The sequence below is a fragment of the Zonotrichia leucophrys genome, chromosome 1 (assembly GCF_028769735.1).
Source record: "Zonotrichia leucophrys gambelii isolate GWCS_2022_RI chromosome 1, RI_Zleu_2.0, whole genome shotgun sequence".
Taxonomy (NCBI): Eukaryota; Metazoa; Chordata; class Aves; order Passeriformes; family Passerellidae; genus Zonotrichia; species Zonotrichia leucophrys.
In genome coordinates, this window is record NC_088169.1 from 16,582,106 (window position 1) to 16,596,268 (window position 14,163).

The window sequence follows — 14,163 nt, forward strand, 5'->3', positions numbered from 1 at the left end:
ACAGGTAGGTCTGGGATTCTGGATGATTCCATTCTGCTTTCACTACTGTGATACAGCACTGATGCTGCTTTGTAGTGGCACACACAAAGCTGAGGGCTGCTCGCAAACCAGTCAGCTGGGATCCCTGCAGCCATGACTAAGTGCTCCTGCTTCTTAGGCACCAGCTTCCTGTGTCTTGTGTCCTGGCTTGATAGCCAAGAGCCTTCCTTTTCAACCACAGCTGTTCAGCATAATAATGTCCTAAACTATGCACAGTACCATGTAATGCGGCTCTCTGCTGACCAATAAATTGTGCTTTAATGAAAAATCTTGAAAGAGAACACAGAAGGTCTGAAAAAAGGTCTGAGTTAATCCTGGAACACACCTGCCTGTGCAAAAACTGCTGAGTTCATACCAAGGTGGGGTATGATTAAAAGGAGGGTGATGATCCATTAGTTTAATTAAACATTTAACCAGGTCCTGAGGAGACTTTCATCTGACAGCCTCACTAATTGTCAGGGAGAATGTCAGGCCAGGCACTTGGTAGGCCAGAAAGCTGATTTTGAAGTCATTGTAATAGCCCTGCTTTATTACACTTGTTTCATAATTGGGGTCACACAACAGCAGGGAAATTGGGGCGGTTTGCCCAGGAATCCTGTGGTGTGAAAAGCCATAAAAGGTCCCACTCAATACCCCACCCTCTAAGCTTTGCCAGTGACAGAGCAAGCACAGGCACCTCTGAAATTTAGCTTCTGTCCCAGATGCTGTGAATCTTTTACAACCCAATCTGTCAATGCTAGAGGTGGCCTAAAGCTGCTTCCTGACCTCAGCCAGCATCTAAAAGCTATGTACAGTTTTAAAAAGAAAATCATTAGAAAATAATTTTCCCTATTTTTACAACAGGACTGGGCAGGGGTTGTGGAGGAGAGGAACATTATCTTGCAATCCTGTACTGGTGTGAGAGAGAGAACAACCACCTGCCCTGAAGACAAAGGCAACACTCACCATTCTCTGACTTTCTGTCAGCTACAGAACTGCTGCACCCCATGGTTCCAATGATGCTGCCCATCCGTTTAATTGCTGCTGATGCGAAGCGTGTTTCTCTCAGCTGTTAGCATCATACACATTTCCTGTGCTGTTCCTTCAGCGATGAGGGCTGCACTCCTTTGGGCTCCTGGGCTCTTCCCAGTATTCCTAACAGGGATGAGATTGGGAAGGAAGAATAGGGAGGGGAAAAAAATGGTGCTTGACAAGACAGAATCTGAAGTACCTTCAGCCCACAACAAATTATTGTACAGCACATCCTACCTAAACTGGACCACACCAGGGTTTGGTTTTTTTCCCCACATCTGATTACTGTCATCTCGTAGTCAAGAGAAATTAACTTAGTAATTAATACAGTTTACTCCTTACTTGTTAGCTTAATGTTAATGTGCAGCAGTGGTTTCTTATATGAAGAATAGCTATTTAAAGCCTTACTACCATGGACAAGGGACTATGGAGACACATTACTCTTCATTCTTATGATTTGAAAATTGGAACTGCAGAATTTTAAAGATTTTAAATTACATGTGATAGCACTGCTAAAAAAAAACCAATCCTCCTAACACTCCATTGATTTGAAAAGTTGCCTTACCACCCCATTTATCATTTTATTGCTCAGTGTTACCACTACCAAATTTAACAGGACAGACAGTACCATAGCAAATCACTTCATTATCAGATTTCATTTAAATAAAACATCCCATTTTCTGTTGCATTTCTACTGAAAACAATCTAAGGAAAATATTCTGTTTCATTAAAGAGATGAACAAAATACATTTTGAAGTGAAGTCTTTTGGGTTTTTCTCCTGGCACTTGCTCAGTTCTGCACTAAATAGTATCCCTCGCTAATGCAACATACTCTAATCAACAAATTCAAATGAATACAATTCCTCTGAGATACAAAATGGATCAATTTCTAAGCAACAAGATATTCACTGATGCTTAGATACTGAACTTTGTTTTAGATAAAGATTTCTTATATGATCACACTGACCCCTCTCTCTCCATCTCCAGGGATACATCTGACATAAAAATTATTTTATCTGTTCTTTTGTTTCATTTATATTCCTTTTCTTTTAACTTGAGTTTTAAAACAAAGAAGAAATTCATCAGCATAAAATGAATGCTTAGCTACTATTTTCCTTTGGAAATCATAAAAAAAGAAGGATACAAAAGAAAAAAAAGCATAAATGCATAACTAGGTGATTTTCAATTTCAATAATTAGAAAACTCTTATATTTGTGAGTCTGTATGTGCAGATTTCAACATTTATTATTATATATGATATCCTGCCCTGTCATGCTAATATAACACAACTCTTTGTAGTTCTGGGGCTTTTATACAGGGTCCCACAAAACAAGGGTATCCTACACTTGAGCTGGGTCTGACTCCTTATGAGTCAGTAATTAATTCAGGAAATAAGGATTTTAATGTTTTTTCCCCACACAATGGACTGCTTTACTTCCCTCTGAAGGAGCTATCATGAAATAAAAAAAAAAAAAAGTTCTTACATTAATTTTGAGCCCAACAATGGCTTTGGCAGCATCAAATACAGCATTGATATTGCTAATAGCTCAAATTTGTCTTCTCTTTTTTGCTCTCCTGGTTACCATCTCCTCACTTACCCTCTTAGGAGAATCTCAAGCCTTCATTGCTCCATCTCAAACAAGCCAGCCATGATGTGAATTGTGATCTGAAGACTGGCAGTAAGGGCAAAATAGACCTTACAATCTAAGTTCTACTTAGACCCTTGATTAAGGGGCAGGTCAGCCTGTGCCCAGCAAGGGGCAATGGGAGCCCAAACAGAACCATCAAACCTCTCAGGACTCCCTCCAACCCACAGGAAGCAATGGGCTGACCCAAGAAATGGGGGGCTGAATTGTGATCATAACCTGCTTTCAATTACTTCAGCTTTCTTCCCAGTCATCACCACTCTCCTCCACATACATTTAAACTCATAGACTTCTAGAACATCCTTGAAGAAAGAATTTAAAAGATAGAGGCATAGGGACAGAAATTTTATTGGGACAGCAGCAAATGAAGACTCAAACGTACACTCAGAGCTTGGAGGAAAACTTGTCTAGATATATCTTATCATTAAACCTCCTAAAAAAGGCCAAATCTGGCCATCAAAGGGCTAGTCCAGGGGAATGAATAATCACTACCTTCAGTCCCAAATATCTGCACTCTGAAATGGACAGGGTGAACATTCAACTGCCTTTCTGTGACAACTTCTCAAGTGGCTATGGAGCTTTGGAGCCATCCTCACTGCCAACCTGCATGCCCAGACTCCAGGCCAGGAGAGTAATTTCTGTGAGCTACTGACTACACACAGTGTAGCAGTGTCTGGTGAAGAATCATCTGTCATTACAAAATTCCTCCCAATTGCTGGCTGATAAAATGGAAAGCAGGGCTTTTTACCAAGGTATTGCAAGAGACACAAGGTAGCTGGAGGAGAATTTGAAATATAAGGCTGTGTTAATATTCTGGATATTATACCACTGATTTACCTTTAAGAGAGAATCTGTCATGTTGACTAAAAAGCAGGCATTCAATTTCTACAAGTCAGTAATCTGCCCCACTTTTGTACATAATTCAAAAAATTGCTAGAGTTCTGTCAGTTTAGCAAAAAAGTCAGTTTTGTGATAGACAGGCACTAAAAGCACAACCCATCCACTGAAGCAAAACAAAATGTCTTTGCAATCATGCCTATGGACATGCACAAAGCTAAGCCAGAGTGGCACATGCTGCTCTTTCCTGGACAGGAGTCACTGAAGGCCACACACAGCAAGTGCTCCAAAATCTGGGGTTGAGAACCGAGCTGTTGAGAGGCTGATTTACAGAAAAAATGGCTCAGTATCGTTTGGTCTGGATGTAATAGGTGCTGCCCCAACTCAGTCATGCCTCCAGTTTGTCAGTCACATAAAGACCAGGCTGTCTCAGCCTCAAGGAAAATTGAAATCCTGTAAAGATTTATAGCTGACTTTCAATGAAATCAGATGGCAGGGTCTTTGGGCAGAGAGCCATCCTTTAAAGCACCTTAGCTTTTAAAATTATTTGAGCTGTGCTCCTGGCACATACGTGTAAACTAGGTTAAACCTGAGGATATGGGAGCCATATGAATAAGAGCCACTAGGATTTAAGTTCTTACTCTTCTGTCTTTCATTTGTTTCTTACCTTTAATAAAAATGAAAGGCTCCTCCTTTTATTTTTGTTGGGATGGGGCTTCCATAATTATGCTACTTCCCCTAGAAGTTGTTTCAACAGTTCTCTCCAGCAATTTGCCTCCTTTCACTACTCACCCCTTTTCTCAATCATGTTTTTGAAGAGGTAGCTATGATCTCCTCCCAAAACATGTCTTAGGAGGTACATGTACATGGAGAGGTGATAAGATAGAGACAGTTTTCTGCATAAAGATCAGATGGATGGATGGATGCTTCTAATGACAGAGGCTTTCCATTGATGCTATCTTGTATAAGTTTTTATTTTACTGTGACTTACAGATTTCCTTTAGAATTGTTTTCCTTTGGAAACTAGGACTGCAGAGAACGAAGAAATGACATAATATGCTTTTGTGATGGATTTGCTTCTGTTCATTGCTGAGGGAATGAAGCTGCAAAGACTAAAATACCTTAGAGAAGAGAATCCAGACATTAAATCACAACACTCAGGTCAGAACCTGCAGAAGAACAGGTCTCCAAAACTGTCTTGTTGGAATTGTCAAGGATGAGAATCTAGAGATGAGTTGCAAATCTCATTAGCTAAAAGATCCACCCTGCAGAAAGAGGATGAAGCAGTCACAGTCAACTAGCAGAGTGAAATGGAACCTGGCTATGGCATAGGAGTTGTAATTTTGAGACCAACACCTAATTTGATCTGCCAAGGGGTTGATATGACAACATCAAACAAACAAATCAATACATTATTAGGTCTCCATCGTTTTACATGCATGGAACAATCTAACATTTCTGATAAGTGATTTTCAGTGATTATAAAGAGGTGGAAGACAGAACTGAGAAAGGCTTTTTGTTAACAGATAATTTCCTCTGCCTGCTCAGAGAAGCAAGGTTAAGCTCAATACAGAGCTGATGGAATGATTGCTGTAAGTGGCTGTGTTGACAGACCTCGGTGTTGGGGCCGGGAATCAATAGGGAATGCAATGCATGTGGTGGCTTGAGCATTGGCCATATGTTAGTAAGATACCAGAAAGCCAGCAAAGCCTGGAAGAGAATAGGATGAAGAATAGGATGAAGTTTTAAGGTGGACTCATATTCCTGAGCCAAAAAATGCACTGCAAAAAGAAATAAAAGCAAGAATAGCAAAGCTGTGAACATGTAGGTAATTCAAGCAATCCCTGAGCTCCAGAACTGCATGCAAACCCAAAGAGAATCTGTAAAAAAAATGGTGGGAGAATGCCAGTTCATGTTACTTATAATCAATAAAGGGTACGTTTACTTTTGGTTTTTGTTTTGGTTTTTTGGGGGGACAGAAAATAAACAATGCAGCCTCATTTTTTCTTGTACAGCAAGACTTTAGACAGATTTTTTTTTAAAAAGAGGAGGAATAGCAAATACAAGTGGACAAATGTGGTACACATTCTTCTTCACCTTGAAGAATAAGCAAACCCATCATATCACTTTCCAGAAATGTTAAACACCTCTAGGGGGAGATTGCTTTAGGCAACAAGGGGAAAACTGAAAATTCTGAAGCAAATTTGGTTCTAGTAAACTGAACCCAACTGGAGCATAAAAGTTAACAAAAAACTTTAAGCAAAAAGCTGGATCACATACTGTTCTACAGTTAATGAGTTGGATCACATACTGTCCTGCACGTGATGAGCAGGGTCTTAATGACATCCTGAAAAAGCAAATCTTTGGAATAAACATGTGTTGAAATTTGTGCCAGTTCAAAAATTAAATTCATGCTTCAGCATGGTTTTCATAAAATTTAAATTAAGCATCAGAACAAGGTTCAAAATAGAATAAAAATTATTTTTCCTAAAACAAAAATTACATGAAATACAGTAGTCTCAAAGCTATTTGATTTCATCTGTACCCAGAAGTTCTGGATAACTGATTCAGTCCAGGTCAAACTATAGCTTGAAGCACAGTGGTAATTATGATTTTTCTTATGGTAAAATCATAAATAATGCCACATACATCTTTCATTTTGTCAAACTGCTCTTTAAAAGTGAGCTAAATATATATCTATATATACCCCACCCAAAGATATTACCTTTTTTTCTTTCTGCTTCAGCAAGAATACACCGAGATTTTTTGCACAAGAGTACCTTTAGAAGATTCTTTTTTTAAAAAAAAGCAACCCCTGAGGAGTGCAGATCTGCAGAACAGGTTCTCCAATTCTCTCTGGGACTCTGGAGCCCAGGAGCTGCAATGCACTTGCTCTCCACCTACTTACACAGCTTTCCGAGAGGAAATTTCTTGAATGCTGCTCTTCAGAAACAGTCAGGGGAAAATGCTGTTTTCATTATCCAACCTGATGTGAAAGCTCATGGCTGCAGCCCTCCAGCTGTGTTGTTTCCGTGTTGAAAAGCTGTTTTGTCACCATGCCTCCTGAATCTCAGGCAGAGAAAGGGAAGGGCTGAAGTTATCTGCCTTGCATCTGAAGTCACATGATCTCTTTCGGCCTTTCTGCTGTGTTGAGGCAATGATTTGCATTTTAGCAGATCTAGCACACTGGAAAAAAACATAAGGCTATCCAGGTTATTTGGCTATCTGATGTGACTGGCACGGTTATGAAAGCCCTTAAGGAAAGCAATACTGAATTTACCACAAGGCATTGCATCTGCATGCAAGTGATATATTTATGTGTTCTCCAAATCACTCAGTTGTACCCAGATAATGCACAAGTATGAAGCACTCAGATCTTGTGTTGGGAACTGTGTCTCTTGTTGTTCAAAGAATATGTGAATACCACAGGGACCCACTGTGCTAATGCCTTCAGTTCATTTCTTCATGCATGCACATGTTCTCACCATAAACGTGTGACTGCAATTCTCTGGACTCAGTTCATGTTTTGGCTCACCTTCTCCTTGTGTGACGGCTGGGAAGGGATGGGAGAAGCCGAGAACACCTCAGCCTTGCTCTGCTCAGAAAGCCACGATTTGAAATCCAACCCTGACTCCTGGCAGCACGTCCCACATCTCTGACCCAGATCCCGGCCACGCTGACCCCTGACTCCCAGTAACTGCACAGGGTCCCTAGGAAAGGGCAAAGCCATCACAGTGATTTGTTACTGCCCACTGCTCACACAACAGCCCCTGAGGAATCTGCTCCACTGGCAGTGCATGGACAGCATGGGGACACTGTGATTTCAAACACATATCCTGCCAAACCACTCAAAACTAGGAGATGTCTGCAGAAGCATGATAGTGTAGTATCACCACTAGTCTTGGGCTCAGTCCTCATCAGCATTTACGTTCATCAGGACACCATTGCCCCACTCCAAAAGCCAGGGAGGGGATGTTTGCTGCTGTGCAGTGATGGAGCAGAGCACAGCAGCCATTTCTGTGGGGTCAGGGTGAGGCCTGTGGGTCTGAAGAGGACCGCAGGTTATAAAGCATGCTGTGGTGGGAGAAAGCTCCATGTGCACGGGCACAAGATGAAGATCACTGTGTCCTTGCTCTGAAGGGCAAGTGGAGCTCCACCAGGACTGGATAGAAACAAAAGATTTCTGAGAATAGAGGCAAAGTAATATCTTCATCCTTTTGCCCCTCCCTGAAGGTCTAATAATACCATAACATGCTATTTTCTAGAAAATTTTTGCCATCAGTGTGGTGACAATTCTAAAGGCATCAACCACCACTCTGAAGGACAGAGTGATCAAATCCCCTTTTGAAACAGACTTCTATTAAGGTGCAAAAGATATTTAAAATGCCAAACCAGCAAAACAGAAGGCACTTGATTGACTGAGCTAGTCCTCTGAGGTTCTGGAGTCCCAGACACAAGCTTCCACTTTCAAAGCTGTTCCTCTCCTGTGAGACGAGACAGTAAATGGAAAGCATACCAAGCGCAATAATTCTGCGTGACCCAGAACGGTTTTGATGTTTGTTTTTTCTGGCAGGATGCACTTTCCCTGATCTGAGTTACAGCAGCTAATCTTTTATGTATGATCACGCTGCTCTGCCAAAATGCATGCAAGCAAAAATACATCACAACCTCTTTCCACTGTACTCCTGGGATACACATTATTTATAAACATTTACTGTACCTGATAAGTTCATCTCTATTGGCATTTACCAAGTTCTCTGTATAATGAGAGGTTTGCTCCAATTGCCAATAAATCCATCAGAAACATTTCATCCAAGATCAGTGGGAGAGGGATAACCTTAGCAGGTAGGTTCTTTAGGACATGTTTTCTTTTGTTTCTCTTCTTTGTCCTCTGTCTCAGCGATCTGACATGACCAAGCAACCTGATAAAGAGTCAGTGTTGCTGGACTGAGCCACCTCTCCAGTTACTTGTGGGGATCACAATAACATGCAACTTGAGGAAACACAAATGTCCTTTCCAAGTTAACCTTTCCAGTTCATGTCCAAGGAGACAACACCATTTTCCTTTCTACAAAGGGCAAAGAGAACATACCAGTCCCATCAACAAGGTCACACATACTACTGCTCTTTTGCTCAGCAGTCATGTATCACACACACACTTAATATGCTGAATAGACTTTTAGCATCAACAGCTGCAACAGAAAGTAGGCCAAAAACTCTGACAATGTATGATTGAGCAATCTAGCATGACAAGAAAAAACCCAGTCATGGTGCTAGTGTAGAAATCAGGGCATCCCTCTAAAAGCAACCCTTCTGGATGTAATTGCGCTTATTCTGTTTTCCAAATACTTTAGAAACATTAACCTCCCGAGCAAGTCTTCATGCAGGCATTCCACATACATAATTCAAATTCTGCTTCAGGCTTGTTTCTCAGAAGCACCCACTACAAAGTGATGTAACCGATATTTCTCAAAAACGATGAAGATAATCACAGTTGAAGGGAGTGTGCTCCTTTTAAGCTCTGACCATGGTTTCCCTTCTCTTGCCCTACCGAGCTTAAAGTATTTTTATGTGACCCAGCGAAGTATTTTAAAGTACTAGCCAGGGAAAAAGTCCCTGACTGAGAAACCTGGATGCCCAGAGACAGAAAGGAAAAAAAAACATAATAAAAAAATGGAGAAATTAATGTCCAGAACAAATTTAAAGTCTGACTCAGTCAGTGAGATGACAGAAATCTGTGCTCACACATTAGAAAAAGTAGGTTAATTTGTGTGAACACAAAAAGAAATGTTCCCCCACTGACAGTTCTGGGTGAGAAGGTGAATAAAAGACATCAAAACTAGCATCCTTGGCAAAAAGCACACCAAATCAGAAATGGGAAAGAAAGGAAGTGGTAGGGCCTCAAAGCTCCTGAAGACTGAGAAACTAGACCAGAACACTATGAAACCATCAGGATACCCTCTGCAAAAAATGGGAACAATATTTTTTTAAGAAAGTTTCCCAAATTATCAGATGAATGCAGATTATTCTGGGAAGCAATGACTAATGACCCAATTTGCACAACTCTACCTCCCTGACGTTAGCTTCAACCTCCACTTAGAGCTTAAAGAAATGATAGCTATCTATCTTCAACACTTAGGGTTTGACAGATCTTAGTAAAGCAGCATGAGGAAAAAGAAATGAGCATAAGAATTGCCTAACAAAAGCTTGATGTGCATTTTGTTGGTCTGGTGAACCAGAAGCTCCACACACAGTGCAAACCCTATAATCTGATGCCCTCAGGCCTGTCAGGCTGTGTCTTTGGTAAAGCCTTTAAATCAGGCTCTCCAGGTCAAATCAGGCTCTCCAGGTCAGGAGAGCACACAGATTTGACTTCCACACTACCAATCAGTATGTGAAAGGATTTAAAAAATATTTTAAATTGTTTTCTAAAGAATGGAATCTACCAACTAATAAATTCGACCACATACAGGGTAAGGGGTCATCAAGTCTATGGAAATAATTGTCTTCATCTCTATTTTCATCTAATGCTTATTAAACTGCTTTTAATGTAACATTTTCTACTTTGTTAGAGTAAATAAATCTGCTGCTTCAGCAAAACATTATTAATTTCAAAAGTCATGTCAACTATGCTATTTAGCCACAAACAATACCTGTTTTGCTTAGAAGCACCACACTTCTGAAAACTTCCAAATTTACCTTTTATATTTCAAATAATAATTTCTATTTGGAACTTTTGACCTGGAAACATAGTACAGGTGCCTTAATTTGTGCTCCTACAAGCCATTCCCTCTGAGATGTGAGGCGAGGCACAGTGTGGTGAGGACCGAGGTAGTATATGTAGCGCAAAACAGAGGGTAAAACATAACAGAGGGAAGGCGGCGATTATTGCGGGGTGTGAGGGGTGACAAGAAGGTCCATGAATAGATGGATGGATGATGGATGGATACCCAAACACCCCCTCACGGAGGCATTTCCCGCACAGGCCCCGGGCCCGAGCGGGGCCTGGTGCGGTGGGCGAGCGTGGGGTGCCCCCTGCCGGCGGCGCGGGCCGCGGCGGGAGCCGCCCCCAGGCAGCCACACACGGGGGAAAACTCTCCGTCCTCTCCGGGGGATTGGAAAGAGCCGGGCGCCCCTGCCTCCCACTGCCTTTCGTGTTTTAAACAGCCTCATGTGCCGAGGAAATCAGCTACACGTCCCTCCCCCGCTGAGAAGAGAGCTGGAGCGCCCCGCAGTAGGCAGCGAGGCGCTTCCCATGGCCGGTTTAGAGGAAATCCCCGCAGCCGGGCTCCCCCGGAGCAGCCGCGGTGTTGCTGCGGCTCTCCCCGAGCTCAGGCCGCCCTTCCCGCACTTGGGCCAACCTGACGTGACAATCCAGCCCAACTCAGGGCGAGCAGAGCAGCCGAGCAAATGCCAGGAGCAGCGGGATGCGCAGGAAGGCTGCCAGCCCTTCCCGAAGCGGGGCTGGTGGCACTGGCGTTGGGAGCACGTACTGAAGGCAAAGATTTAGCGAACACGTTCGGTATGCGTGTGCCGAATACGTGCCGTGAAGGGAGCGCTGCCTGCAGCGTGGCCCGCACGGCCCAGGGTCGTTACCTGCTCCTGAGCGCCTGTGCGGCCGGGCAGAGCGGGGCCCGCCGCTGCCCCCAACACGCAGCGGCACTGGGGCCTTACCGGGAGCTGATTCACCCCCGTCACTCTCTGCAGCTACATAGCATTAGGGTAATTTTTAGCTTCTACATTTGTTTTGAATCAACCAGCAAATAAAGAGAAAATACCAGACTTGCGTCATGAGCCAGGGAAGGAGGTGTGCCCAGAATGTCGTCGATAGGGGCAGTGCTGTGAGGAACAGCGTACGTGGCGGTTCCATAGTGTAGTGGTTATCACGTCTGCTTTACACGCAGAAGGTCCTGGGTTCGAGCCCCAGTGGAACCAGCGCCAGAAAATCAGTTATTTTTTCTTGCCTCGTTCTGGGTTTTTCGTAATTTCTTTTAACGCGGTGAGTTTCGGTTTAGCTGTTTCCTCCACAAGATGGGGAACCTCATAAGCAGTTAAAGAGGGCGCGGGCCGTGCGTGCGGCAGAGGTGGAGCAGCTTCCAGGGGAGCAGAGAGGCGCCTCCAGGGAAACCCGGCCACACAGGATCCCTTCCGTAGACTGCAGCCTTGGCAGGGAACGCCCGCCTGCCAGAGGAGCCTTTCCCTGCCAGCGCGGGAGGGGAATCCCCACGCCGGACCATGGTCCCTCGGAGGGGCACCCGAGGGAGAGCACAGGGAGCAGAGGCAGTGGGGGAAGCAGCAGCCTGTGCCTGCTCCCAAGCGGCGAGGGACAAAGGCAGTGGCGAAGTCTGCAGCCCGCCCCATGGGTCCCCAAGGCGTCTCACCGGGACTCACTGGAACCCTGGTCCTTTCATTTCTGTGTTTGGAGACGTGTTTAAACGCTGGGGAAAGGCCGGCGGTTTTCACAGAACACATCTAGCGAGCACAGTTAACTCCATCCTTGTTTTCCCCTGCACTGTGCATATCGTTTTTATTAACTGGGAAAGAAAGAGCCATCTCAGCTTGCCTCGGAGGAGTTTAATTTTTAAATTATAACACGTAGTCTCGTTTTGCACGTGCAAGGCTTTAGAAAAGGGTAACCTCTGGGCATGGGTGCTGGCAGAGCATCTGTCTGTGCGTGGGAGACCTGTCAAGTGCTGGGGCTAAGAACATCTCTGCAGGAGGAGGAGAAGAGTCCCTGAGCTCCACTGACCTGGAATCAGCTCCTCAGTATCTTTGAAGGATCAGAGTGGGAGGGTGTGATTTACCTATCTTAAAGATTAAAGAGAAAAAAATTGGCTTAACTTACTTTAATCAGAGACTTATTAAGAAACTTACCTTTATCATCATCGTATGGAGAAAACTATTAACCTTTGTCAGTCCTTATTCTCACTAAACAAACACTCTGGGGTATGGGCAAGCTGCAGTTAGAGATTGCAGACCAATGCAAGGATTGCATCCAAGGGCCAGGTTGCAAAAGCTTTTTTGTGTGGAAAGCAGCTGTACATCCCATAGTGAGGCCTGGCAGGGTAAAGTTGTAACATTAACATCATACTGATGCTAAGGGCCTGCGCATCCCACAACCTGAAAGTGCAGAAGTGCACAGGTCTGGCTTTCCTCTGCCTGTTTGCTTAGCAGTGTGTGCACAGCCCACAGGAGGTGAAGCCAAAGCAATGTGGTTCCCCCCCCCGGGGTAAACTGTCTTCCACACACTGGCTGCTTCCAGGATGCAGGCTCAAAGCTGAGGCAGACATAGCTAGACTTCTCCTGATGTAGGATAGGCAAGCCTTTGGTGTAGGTACATCCCATCTAATAGGGATGGTGATTCCGTGGTGCCTACCTTGCCAGGACAGCCACAGCACCTCCAAGTGCATGAGTTACAGGAAATGGGCCTGGTAGTCAGCACTGGGTAATTATCTGCCTCATGTTTTCTTACATTTAGGAAACAGTCTTCTTTTCAGAAGATTACTTAAGCTTATGCTTCAGATTTGTAAAAGGAACGTTTTATTCTGAGAGCCATGTCTTTAGTGTGTATAGACCACTGCAGCTCCATCCATGTGAAGGGGATCCAGCTCCTGACTCAGGCTCTAAAATCTCAACAGCCCTGCCCTCTCTGCATATCAGTGTCCTGCTTCCAAGAGATGTCCGTAGTTCACACACGTACAAATGTGTGTTTTGTGTGTTCCCTTACTGTGCTAAAACAAAAATGTGCCAGTCACACATTTTTTGCTGAGACACTGCTCATTGTGTCGTTCAGCTTCCAGACTCATGGATCTGTGCGTGCTGCTCCGACTGAGCCGTCTGGCACTCTGCCTTGGGGAGAAACGTGACACGGCTACGTGGAGTTCCACTTCTCTCTCACACACGAGTACTTTTGCCTTCTGATTCCCCTCTGAGGGTCACACACACTTGCTGCAAGTCAGACTAAAAGCATCTCCATGGTGCAGGGTGATCTCCGTGTTTTTTCCCAAAATCTGGCAGAGGAAAACACACCAAGATTTCTGAGGGCTATGCAAACATAGCAAAATGTCTCAGGGCCAATGGCACATGGGCTAGAGCTGGAGAAGATAGATGGACAAGAGTGAACCTGTCCAGGCAGTTCCCATTTTACATAGCAGTGGAAATGTTACCAAACTCTCTTAATTTGGGCCATTTGTACTAGTCTCAGTTTTGTTCTGTAATCAATGCCAGGCTAATTTTTATCCTTTTTGAAATTGTATTTTTCTTTTTGATACAGGGCAAATGTAGCCATTTCTGGTACTATGTTATGTACTGGCCATTAAACTTTTTCTGCCTTCTATACCTGAAAATATTTCTGTGCTTGCTAGGAATTAACTGCATGATTCATTTAGCAATGCTGCTGCAGTGGCAGCATGGTTTTGCTGTTTATAGTTATTAAAATGAAGGATTATCAACACCATTAGACACCGACTGTCTGAACTTCATACTATTTATACAGAGACTTTAATTTAAATGCTCTTCTAATCTTCATGTGAAACAGTTTGGTTTTTTGAAGGCTATAGACCATTTTTTAAAACAAAGGCTGCCTTTCCTTCTGTGTGGAGGGAGCTTTACAGGTGGGCAGCCACCAGTC

At 43.6% G+C, this 14,163-nt stretch overlaps 1 protein-coding gene and 1 non-coding gene across 7 annotated transcripts in view; one reads left to right on the plus strand and one right to left on the minus strand.

Annotated features, from left to right (window-relative positions):
* The window catches only part of PPEF1 (protein phosphatase with EF-hand domain 1), a 39,180-nt gene extending 27,931 nt beyond the window's left edge, over positions 1-11,249 (minus strand). Inside the window, exons 1-3 of one of the 6 annotated variants that reach the window (XM_064707725.1) lie at positions 11,130-11,164; positions 6,442-6,719; positions 985-1,173 (exon numbers count right to left, since the gene is read on the minus strand). In XM_064707725.1, the coding sequence (XP_064563795.1) occupies positions 985-1,048 (64 nt within the window). In that variant the 5' untranslated portion in view covers positions 1,049-1,173; positions 6,442-6,719; positions 11,130-11,164. Of the gene's footprint in view, positions 1-984; positions 1,174-4,654; positions 4,766-6,258; positions 6,412-6,441; positions 6,720-10,894; positions 11,079-11,129 lie in introns of those variants that run through there. The other 5 variants (XM_064707733.1, XM_064707742.1, XM_064707709.1 and 2 more) reach the window with 5 other exon arrangements.
* A 146-nt stretch (positions 11,250-11,395) lies between these two features.
* Positions 11,396-11,468, plus strand: TRNAV-UAC (transfer RNA valine (anticodon UAC)). The gene has a single exon. It is a non-coding gene; the product is annotated as a tRNA-Val (tRNA).
* Positions 11,469-14,163: the final 2,695 nt, after the last annotated feature.